The sequence below is a fragment of the Schistocerca gregaria genome, chromosome X (assembly GCF_023897955.1).
Source record: "Schistocerca gregaria isolate iqSchGreg1 chromosome X, iqSchGreg1.2, whole genome shotgun sequence".
Lineage (NCBI taxonomy): Eukaryota > Metazoa > Arthropoda > Insecta > Orthoptera > Acrididae > Schistocerca > Schistocerca gregaria.
This window is the reverse complement of record NC_064931.1, coordinates 175,998,148-176,010,295: the sequence shown is the minus strand read 5'-3', so window position 1 is coordinate 176,010,295 and position 12,148 is coordinate 175,998,148. Positions and strand designations below refer to the sequence as shown.

General features: G+C 40.0%; 1 protein-coding gene across 22 annotated transcripts in view; it reads left to right on the top strand.

The window, feature by feature from the left end:
- Positions 1-12,148, top strand: part of LOC126298847 (nuclear factor 1 X-type) — a 1,745,828-nt gene that overhangs the window by 1,644,258 nt on the left and 89,422 nt on the right. For 16 of the 22 annotated variants that reach the window (XM_049990347.1, XM_049990344.1, XM_049990356.1 and 13 more), the window contains one exon: positions 1,408-1,503. The exons of the other annotated variants lie outside the window; for them this stretch is intronic. In XM_049990347.1, coding sequence (XP_049846304.1) covers positions 1,408-1,503 — 96 coding nt within the window. The remainder of the gene's footprint in view (positions 1-1,407; positions 1,504-12,148) is intronic. 22 annotated transcript variants of the gene reach the window in all.

Genomic DNA, 12,148 nt, shown 5'->3' with positions numbered 1-12,148 from the left:
GCGAAGAGTCTTGGAGATTGACTCAAAACGTCGGCGCAGATCTGGTGATCAAGAACTGTACACCGCTATATCTTATCTCCTTCCAGCCATGCTCTGATCAAAAAATTCTTTCATCATCTGGGTTAGTACCCATCACCTGAAATTCAATACCTGACCGTACGAGCGTCTGTTAGCAGCAGTGGCTACCGAGTCGGATTTGGAAGGAGTTTGGTTGTTGTAACCTTTATTTGTATGGTTTTTTGATATTAATCCCTGTTTTGCTAAGAATCCTTCAGCCGAACCGATGCTTATCGCCAGAAATTTGTGGTGTAGATACACGGCTACAAATAGTCATTGAACACAGGTGTACTGATGCATGATTTCCTTCTTATTATTCACTACGTGATGTAGAATCACTTCCTGATGTTCACTACCAACCACTGACACGCATATTCCATGGTGCCAGATAGTATTTCGCCTGACGATGCTTGGAGGGTATGATGTCAATCCGTTGGAATAATACTCTTCGTTGTTTCTCTTTTTCAACATCTTCAGCTGTCCCTAGCTCAACTGGACCTGTGCGTAACAGTTCCTGCAATAGAAGCATATGATGACTTATCTGCATATTCTCATTAGAATTGAAAATCTCTGGATCATGCATAGTCCTCTCACACAGCGTGCCATTTACACGAATTCCTCATTTCTCTCAGCCACGACTGGAAAGTATAACGTTTGCTGATGGTTGATGGTTAGTTTACAGCGTCGAACAACTTATTTCCAAGCAGAAAACTGTTGTTAGCGCTTATGTATTTGCCGACGCGGTCCCATCAAGTATGAAGTCTCGTATGGCACAAGGATTAAATAAGACCAAGTATCAATTTCAGATATCATTAAAACTCTCTCCGCAAGGTTTTTCCATTTCAAAAAGCTAGGCACGAATTCAAATTCGACTGAACTACTTGAACAATGTTTCTGTATTTTATTCCGAAATATCCTAATTTATAAGAAAATTTGAATCAAATAACTTTCCTAATTTATCGAACTGAGCCCTTTTAAACTAAAGACTTGCTTACTTAGTCATCACATCAGATTAAGGCTGTATCTGGTGCATCAAATATGTCGTTTTATCCATCATATGAGAAGAATACTGAAACATAAGTTTCTTTATGCTATCGACGGCAGACCTGTCGTAGCACAGTAATTTTTATTTTGGTTACCATGTTATTTTGGAAAGTTCCTTGTCATTTGCAAAGCCAATAATTTTTGAATTTTTCTTTCTGTTTTCTTCCGGTGGCAGAAAAGAATCTGATCAATTATTTTAATCACTTTGTTCGCTTATAAGTAGAAACCATGGGCGAGGGCTTTTATTTTTAGTCAGGCTTGAAATTTTCATTTTTGCGAAGTCCATATTTTTATTGTGCTTTGCAGGCTACACTCACAACCCATACAACGGAGTCGTATGCAACGACACGATTTTAGCCACTGGAGTCTTCTCATCCAAAGAACTGTGGAGTCTTTCCAAAGGTATGTACCCACGAAGAGAATAGTAAGCCATACAGTGCGAATACCATAACTTCTCTTATTGTTGCACAATTAGGAGAATGTGCATGATCACCAATGTCACTTCACGACACTGAACTGGTTTAGCGGCAGTTGTAGAAAAAGGAAATTTTGTAGTGTCTATAGTTTAAAGAATGTTTTTTTTCTAATTCTAAATACAGACAATATTTCACCTTTAATGCGTTAGAGTCTACTTAGAACTCCACGCAGTGATGTTTACTCAATCTCTCAAAAACTAGAACTGAAAGAAACGTGGAGACATAAAAAAAAATTATCCTCGGCTAGCACTGGTGCACTTTACATCCGTTCACGGTGATGAATCTTCCTTTCATGCCCTACTGAATACCGAACGATTTTCAGTCATTGCAGATTGACCATTCCGCTACTCTGAGACTGAATACATTTGAAATTTCATAGCTGACACTTAAATCAGTATCATTACTATCAACATCACGTGTACTACGAGAAACTTCACCTGTATAATCTGTGGTTACTACCGCTAATAGATTTGATGGATTTATTACCAAATTTTAGGATTTATTAATGAGATTTTTAACCACATTTCTTTGGCGATATGTAAGCTTAAAACGTTGCGCCCCAGCTTGCGAGAAAGCGAGAGAACCCAGACGCGGAACGAATTCACACCTCGGTAGCTGAGGAGGAGGAGGGGATTAATGTTTAACGTCTTGTCGACAACGAAGGCATTAGAGACGGGAGCACAAGCTCGGATTAGGGAAGGATATGGAATGAAATCGGCCGTGCCCTTTCGAAGGAACAATCCTAGTATTTTCCTGAAGCGATTTAGGGAAATCACGGAAAACCTAAATCACGATGGCCGGACGCGGGTTTGAACCATCGTCCTCCCGAATACCAGGCCAGTGTGCTAACCATTGTGCCACCTCGCTCGGTTACCGTCGCTGAGGCACTGTCTAGACGGCGTGTGGTAACCAGTTTCACATGCACACCTCAGACTCAGAAGCACAACACAAAATATTACACTACGAAAACGCAGCGAAAAAAACCTAAAGCACTCGCAAACGCACAGCTGTCACTCTCATCTCAGGGTAAATAGTTGGGTAAACACAGGAATTGCAGCTACGTCTAGGACAGTAAGAATCATCTTTGCTCTCGTTAATGATTTAGATTTCGTATTATCTTTCGTATGCTAACATTTCAAGTCGTCTCAAAGGGAAATATAATATCAGAAGAGTATCCTTCTTACTAACATGTTACTCTTCTTAAAGGATGCGGCATAGTCACACTAAGGTTTCTTTCTGTGGGCATAGAACATCGTCACCACTGTTTATTCACACATTCACTTTCTTACTTTATAGAATTAGAAATATGTATTAACCAACAGTTTTCCTATGGTAATAATAACTCAAAAGACACACAGGAACATTTTGATTGTGTTACCCTTTGTATGAGAGCATTACATCGATCGTCTTTACATCTACTCAAAACCGAAAACGGAAAACTTCTTGGAACTATCGAATTGCATGACCCTGTCTGTTCACCACTGAAATTATCTTCAGTCTGTTATCTCAAGTCTTGAAAGATTCTCCATTGCGATGGCATAATGGGAGGTTTCTGTGATACGAGAATTGTCTTAAGGTCCTCTTACTACTGAGCGCACATCTTTACTGAGACTGGTAGAAATTTCTAATCCACGCTTTATGTTCGTATATCCTTAAATATGAGTGATTATTCAAATAAATGTTTCAGGAGATATTCGAATCTTTACTTCGAAACCTGCAACGGCCTCCACTGCGTCTAGGTTTTCCTATACCAGATATCATCTCCACATAGCATGGCTTAATTCACTTAACGTTAGGAAACGGTGACCCGCCATGTTTAGTTACCAATAACGATGTTAATACGTGCGTAAAAATACCGCGACATCTTTCTTCTCTATGAGGGAATTTGTAAGCTATAGTAAATCTTTGAGTTTTTCGGTAGCAGTCTTGTGTGGATCGCCGTATTCTTTTTATTTACGTTTTTTTCATTTAATTTAAATTGATTTTTTCTCAGACTCCACGCTGTCTGTCTTTTGGATGCATGGCTTACACGACTTTTTAACAATGTCAGAACGTTTTATAACTGTGTCCCATCCCTCGCACTAATCAGTAGTGAGCTTGCATGATTGTGAAGATTAATATTATTTGCTTACCAACTTGTATTAATCGCGTAGATATCTTACTCTTGTGTACTGTTTTCTAGCTTACTGTGCGAAAACATTTCGATTTATGAAGTAAATTGGTTGCTTACAGTGTCTGATATTTTTACAGAGTTATATATTGGCGAAAATCGTTAGAGTGTATAGAATTTTAAATTTTAGTCCTTTTTGGATTTTCCGTTTCATTCTATTTTTTACAACCATCCTTTTCTATTTTGTGTTAACCTGTGTTCTTCTCATACCTGTGCAAACAACAGTTATAGGCGTTTTCTGACAGGTCATTGTAAAGGATAGATGCAGATTTGTTCTAAGATGGTTTCAGAATGAATTCATTCGTAACAACGAATATTCTGATTTTATTTATTTACTATGGTTTCAACGTTGTACTAAAGAGCCGTTACCATCCAACAACCGAGCATCGCTCTGGATAATGGTGCCATGCCGGAAACAAGCTCTGTTAGCCATAGGTATTAAAAAGTAAATGTTCATGTTTGGTATACTGCATAGAGTATACATAATTTTTCATAGCTGAAGAGAAGACAGCATGGATATGCGCCGTCTTAAATACAGGAGAAATTGACATATCTCAGGAATCGGCTGGTTCAAGAATTACTGTATATAACTAGATATATAACAGTAGAATATTCACAGTGTTTTGTCTTTATTTTTTAAAATAATCTTTATAAAAAAGAGTAACTAAATAATCCATGAATATGTATTAAATTTGGTTTACATTAAAAGATCCGAAATTATAATGGATGATATTAAGTAAAGCCGTCGCCATTTACTATTTTGACATTGTGCTGTTGTGAACTGTTGATTATCTGGAAATTATTTCTTGTGTCATATTCCCGAACATATGTAATTTCACAGTTAGTTTCTCTTTTCCAGTTGGAGAATTTCTACATTATCAGATTTGCTTCTCAGTTCATGACACCGCCTCCATATACTTCGTATGCTACGAAAAGATTTCAAATGAAGTTGCTGAGAGTACACGGAAATTTCACGGAAGTAAATTACAGGCATTCTTAAATAAAACGCCTAAATCTCTTAGCAATTTTCTTGTGTTTGTAGGCCATTAATCATTCTTTTCCAAGTACAGAGATAAAAGTGCATGATGCATACAAGCATCGGAAAATTTCCGCTAACAGAGACACCTAAATCCCGAAGGTCTATAAAAGAATCGTTTTTTCACTAGATTTTTGTCGCAGTTAGTTTCACATAGTTCACCAAGCAGGCAATCACGCGCTAAACCTGACTTTATTGAAAAATTCCCTATTGATTGTGATCTTAAATTAACTTTCGGTTAAACGTATCTTAAAGGAAAATATTGCGACCATGTGCGTTAAACATAATCAATAATATTTAGGTGGTTTAACCTCAGTAATGAATGTAATTTTTTTTCTTTGCGTGAAGTATACTTGGTATTTTCCTGCTTAGTTGTACAGAAGTCTACGTTAATTAGCAAATTACACAATTTTTCACAATCGTGACGCTGATAGCCAGGCTGCCGAAACAGTATTTTCGATAGCTAAAATACTCTATCAGGTAAAGCAAGTAAACACATCTGGAGACGAGATCACTAATAAACACTAGTTTTGTTGCACTCGGCCCGGATGTAGCCGGTTTGATTCATGTGGCACAAGGAACCATCACCAGCAACGGATGAAAGGTTGTGGCAGAATGCTCCGTATCACCATGTGATTATGTCATAAAACCTAGTATCTCATGGAGTGAGGCATATCACACTATTGATAGTGATCCGTGAGATCTTTCCCTAGGAACGGCTACCGGTCTGTCTTGTCTTTCGCTCACACACACACTCACATACACGCACACAGTCACCGAGAACACAAACACTACAACAGTTATATACACTGTTATCTGTGTGGCTTTCCGGCAGTCGTTCTTCCCGCGAACCATACGCGACTGGAACAGGAAAGGGAGGTAATGACAGTGGTACGTAAGATGCCCTCCGCCACACACCTTTGGGTGGCTTGAAGAGTATAAATGTAGATGACACGATTACATCCAAGGAACAAAACACCCAATTCGCAATGGAAGATACGTAATCGGTGCGAATGAAGAAACCCTTTTCGATTCAGGCGACTGAACCCATACGGGAGACAGCAGCCAACAAGGTGCTACATTGACATTAACATTATCGAAAGTAAATCACAAACAAAAAAATCGACTTGTGTTCTGCGAAATTGAAAATCGAAAAAAATATAACGAAAAACTGTGAAGTGAGCGCTAAGGCAAGAGAAACTAAAAATTCCTTAAGTACCTAATAAAAGGAAATCCATCCAAGTAATAACAAATATTACCTTTCATAACAGTAAATTAATTACAACATTAAGAAACAAGAGCACAATGCAGATATCTGAGTGAAGACTTACTAAGCACATGTGAGTAACAGAAATGGTTGTCTCTGTTAAACAGAAACTTCAAAGTAAATACTTTATACGTATCTATCCAAAAAAAAGCTCTCTGTTAAACATGGTTTAATAGAAATGATTGTAGTACTTGAATTTACATCATCTTACTGTACCTATCCCAATAATATACAGAAATAACGCGCAACTGGATCTTGAAGTAACTTTTTTGTTCGTTGTGAATCATAATCTATCAGTCTGTGATGAGAACGTGATAACTAGTTATGACATGTCACCACAGCCATGTATTCGACCACAAACTCAAATAAGAACAGGCGTTTCATTTTAACAAGTCATTTTATACGATGTTTCAGAACATTTATTTTCGAGCAATATATCCGTCAAGTATTTCGAAAATGAAAAACACAGTTTCGCGTCACTAGGGAAGACAGGAATCTGCTCATGTAAAATAGCATCTGGAAGTGGATTATTCTTAATTTTTCTGAAACCAAAAATATGGCATTTTACTGCTATGGCTTAATTGTGCGGAGTGCAGAAGAAAGTTAGGAGTTTAGCGTCTCGTCAACGTCGAGATGTTTTTAGATGTAGTACTAGCTCGGATTAAACAAGGATGGGGAAGAAATCCACGGTTATTGAAGATATCATCCTTAAATTGTCCTGAACCGACATACGGAAACCACATAACCATGAACTAAGTTGCCTTGGCATAGCTGGAACCGCGTTCCTCATTAACACTCCAGTTCATCAGCTATCACGCCACATTGTTCATTCTATCGAATGACGTGAACGATTATGGCAGCTGTCTACATTCCGGCATAGCGTTTCACCCTCTCCCTCCATCATGAACAACACAAATAGAACATTAATAGGCACAAGTAGGCGTAAATGGGCACTAATCTCAGTTGCCTCCATTAAAGGAATACGCGCAGGATTTCAAAGAGACAGATTTTTTTATGTATTTTGGAGACTAAACAGTCCCTCCTGTTCTCGTCACCAACAATGCTAACTGGTTTTTTATTGTTTAGTAGAGATTATATTGTATGTTTTAATAAACATTAAACAAATCCCAGCTTTCGTCATATGTTGGGTTTGACAACGAATGATTCTGGGCCGTCCGGGGTGGCCGAGCGGTTCCAGGCGCTACAGTCTGGAACCGCGCGACCGCCACGGTCGTAGCTTCGAATCCTGCCTCGGGCATGGATGTGTGTGATGTCCTTAAGTTAGTGAGGTTTAAGTAGTTCTAAGTTCTAGGGGACTGTTGACCTCAGAAGTGAAGTCCCATAGTGCTCAGAGCCATTTTTTGAATGATTCTGTGATACACGCAGTGTATATTCGTGTTCGCAATTGGGAAGAGACTCGGCGACGGTACTGGCCAAGATAAGGTTTGGAAAGCACAAAGACAAGCAGTAGAAACTCTCGCCGTATCAGGGCGGGCATTATCTTGTTGAAATGTAAGCCCAGGATGGCTCCCCATGAGGGGCAACTAAACGGGGCGTAGAGTATAGTCGACGTACCGCTGTGCTGTAAGCACGAAAGGGGTCATACTATGAAAAGAAATGGCACCCCAAACCATCACTCCTGGTTGGCGCGCCGTACGGCGTGCAACAGTCGGGTGGGTATCCAACCCCTGCACGGGTGTCTCCGGACACTTCTCCTCCAGTCATCGGGGCTTGATTAGAAGTGGAACTCATCACTGAAGACGTTTCTGCTACAGTCAATGAGGTTCTAGATCGAAGGCGTGTCTGGAGACGCCCTGGAGTTACAGCGGATCATACATATGCAATACTCTTACGAAAAGCGAAATACAGGCAACAAGAGATAATTATTATATTGTTAACACTGGTTTTATGAAGGGCAGGTATACACAGACACACAAAGGGAACATCTTTAACCACTGTCATGTTTCATGCTGAAATCAACGCCCTCAGAGAACACATCTGCTATGTGCTGCCACTCCAAAAGCCATCGCCAACCATTAACTGCACTTTATCTTTCACAGTACATTCGAGTATGAGAGTGATAGTTCAGTTAGTTGAATGTCGCGCTGGTAACCGAGAATTTTTACTGTCACCCGTCACCGCTATGACTTTTGCTGGCTCTTAACTGGGACATCTACCATTGAGAATACCCTGTGTTTGTGAAAAATGCTGTCACATGTTAGATCAGGCCCCGTGCTGAAGTGTACCTACTCCTTAGGAATGGACCGACGAATTAAACAAAATTTCGGTTTAACATCCCGATGACAACAAAGTCAGTAATGGAAATCGGCCGTGGTTACAATAACCATCCGGTACCATTTAGAATAACTGCAAAAAAACTTAACTGGAGAAGCTTAACATAATTCTGTTACTACTGCTTCGTAAGAAAATGGTAAATACATCCGAGAATCAATATTCCTGTAGAGTGCTCGGAAATATCTTATCTATAAGAAAATCATGCATGAAGATCGTAAAAACGAAGTTGCTATGTGGTTACCTAGAGATGGATGTTGGTTGTACAAACTTACAACTGCTTAAAACATATAAATCTGTAAAAGAATCACATCATTGAACAATTAAGACGTGTTTATGTACTATTTATTTAGTCCAGTGTCATCTAAGCGCTATAGTTACAATGTATCACCAAATGACGAACTCGAAATTTATTCCCGTATTCGGAGAACAAATGGTGCAATCTTTGTGCCATTATATTGAAACGTGCATTATATTAAAATATTCTCGTCTAATAACGTTTAAAATTAATAAGTACTTTGAATCCTATTGTCAACCCACCTTTCAGTATTTTTTTCACAAGGTGACTTATTTTCCTCATTCCGAGTCTCATGCAGCAGTTCAGACGGAGCACCTTACGTTACAAAATGTCTGTAACAGAAGTGAAAGAGAAATATGAAAAGAAATAAAAAAATACAAGCGGTGCTCTCCAGATGTTTCAGTTTTTTGGAGAATTTTCCATCACGCATGACAGCCTTCGATGTTTAGGCTACAACCATCTTACCACAGTTTGAATTATTTCCTTTTTTACCACCCACTGCAAAAAGGTGCAAATATTTAGCATTTTATAATTAGTGAAAGCTTACAGTTACCTAAAACTTTAGTGGCTGCTGCAATCATATTATTCTAATGGGGTATCACGCATCATCTAAATAGCCCACAGATAAATTCTGAAAAACCGTTTTGAAAACCCATTTCTCTGTCATAAGCAATATGGCTCTTTAAACCGTAAACTATTTGACTAAGGAGTGACTAGGCTTTACAAGCAGTAAGTATGATGGATCAATTTCTATTTTCTCTCAGATTTTCATAGCAGTGCTTACGTGAAAGTGTGAGTCAGAATATAACTCCTAGTGCAAGATATACGATAGGCGCTGATAGAAATCGTCCGTCTGTGGAGGAATTATGTGCACACATATGAAAGAAGACAACAGTTTTTTCTTAATTGCTTGTGAGGGGACATCTAACAAACAGAGAATTTTCAAATTTCTGGCACCACTTACAGTTCCTAGACTTTTTCTTATTTTACTTACGCTATGCGACATCCAAAAAGAACGCTTTACGAGTGACGTTAAGGGCTGTGAGTATACAAGGTATACGGGAAAAGGTTCCATTATTTACAGAGGACGTAGTATACATCAAGGGAAGAAAAATATTTTCCATAAACATTTGGATGTAAAACTCATATTTTCCGAATTATGATCTGCTACTGTACGAGTGGCATATCTAGCACACCAAGGACTTTGGCATGGGAACAATAAGGGGATCGCATACGTGCTATACCTTTATGCAGCATAACGTGTTTGCATTGATATCCAGTACGCACTCAACACAAGAACACGAACAGTAGCCACAGCATGATACAGTACTTGGTGTACCTGTCAGGTATGTTATTTTCATCTGTATACCCGTGGTGTTGGTATGGCGTATTGTTTGTTGTGACATAACAGTTCATTACTGTATTTGTTTCCCTATCTATCACTGGATGTACAGCTCCCGATGAAGATCTACCATTCGACACCGCAGATGGCAGATACGGCCTTCTGCTGTTGGCAAGCGGATAGAAGCACTCTACTGTGTGTTGTCAAGTATCTACGACGCCTTACGCCATCTGCACAGTGTTTAATACCTTGCTACAGCGAATTTTGCAAACGGGATCCTTTGCACCACGAACACGGGATCGCTGCAGGCCTCGAACATCTCGCACACCTGCTATGCAGCAACAGATGTAGAACATGTGGAGGACAACCATGATACGACAGTCTGATAGCGGCGGCGGAAGGTGTTGCTAAGTCTGTTGTCTGGATAGTCCTCCATGAACAGTTGATCTATACCTGCATGTGCACCGAGTTCACGCTCTGCTGCCGCACGATCGGCCCACCAGATTGCAATTCTGCCAATCGTTTCTCCAAACGCGTGCTCGTGAACTGCAGTTAACTGATAACGTGGTGTTCACGAGAGACGGTACCGTAAATTACCATGACACGCACGTATGGGCCGATGCCAACCCGCATGCTCTTGAAGAGAGACGACACACGTCTGGTATAAACTTTTGGGCAAGTGTCCATAGGGACAGATTGCTAAGTCCCTACCTTCTACACAAATCTTTGAATGGTGGCAGGTCTCGTCACTTCCTTTGAAATCAGTTACCTGTATTGCTGGAGAATATGCCATTACGTGAAACAATTTCAAGTGTGGTACTTGCATGAAGGGTACTGGCTCATTTTCAACTTCGGGTGAGGCGACACGTAACGTAAGTCTTTCAAGAGCGATGGATTAGTCGGCGAGGGCCAATTACTTGGCCTGCCTTTTCTCCTAACCTTCACCCCGTGGATTTCTGGCTTTTGGAACATGTAAAGACCTTGCTGTTTGCAGCCCCCATAAGTGATGCGGATACACTACGAGAACATGTGTTCAATGCCTGCAACACAGTCCGGCAACAACCAAAGGTGTTCCAATGACTGCGTGATTCAATGAGACGTAGGGCGGAGAGCTGCATTGCAATGGATGGCGGTCACATCGAGCACAGTTTTTGAAGAGTAGCGCAGAGACATCGTGATCACAGACAGTAGTGCTAGTAGAACATAACTCCAAAGATATGAAGTTACGACCAATGTTTATAGAAACTTTTGGATACTGCATACTCTGTAAATATTGGATCCTTTTTTCCGGATACCCCGTGTAATCCAAGACATGGTTAGTACCAGAGTATTGTAGAGATTCACAATTTAGAACGTTCCTTCATAGAGCTTTCTGAGAAACTATATGTAATAACGCTTTTAAATGTAGAACGTCACTGTCGCTCTGGGAGATATAAGAATTTGACTGGCACGATTCGCAGAAGTTTTAAGTATAGTACACGAATCAATCATCAGACGTCTTGTCGGCTGTTGCAAAGGTCTTCTTTTACAGCCACTCGGTGTGGCCGTGCGGTTCTAGGCGCTTCAATCTGGATCCGCGTGACCGCTACGGTCGCAGGTTCGAATCCTGCCTCGAGCATGGATGTGTGTGATGTCCTTAGGTTAATTAGGTTTAAGTAGTTCTAAGTTCTAGGGGACTGATGACCACAGATGTTAAGTCCCATAGTGCTCAGAGCCATTTGAACCATTCTTCCCTTACACTTCACGTACTAAGGCCAGGGAGAGTACAGTGAGTCGATAGACGGCAACACATGGTTCTATAAGCTCGAACTGAACTCCATAGATCGTGTTTGGAATGACGGAGCGAAAGAATAGAGTTTTTGTCGTTGACGATGAGGTCGTTAGAGACGGGAAACAAGCTCTGATTGCACAAAACTAGGAATAGAAACTGGCTGTGTCCTTCCAAAGAAACCATTTCGTCATTCACCAGGAAACCACAAATTCCTAAACTTAAATGTTTGGACGACCATTTGAAGCCAAATCTTGACAAATATTAATCTTTAGAGGGTAGGTTGCGTATAATATTATTTTCCCTAGCGCCCAGCAAAGACTGTTCATGTTATTTAAAGAAAAGCGAAAATCAATTACGTCTGCGTTGTATAAGTACTAAGAGGAGACCCTTTTTCA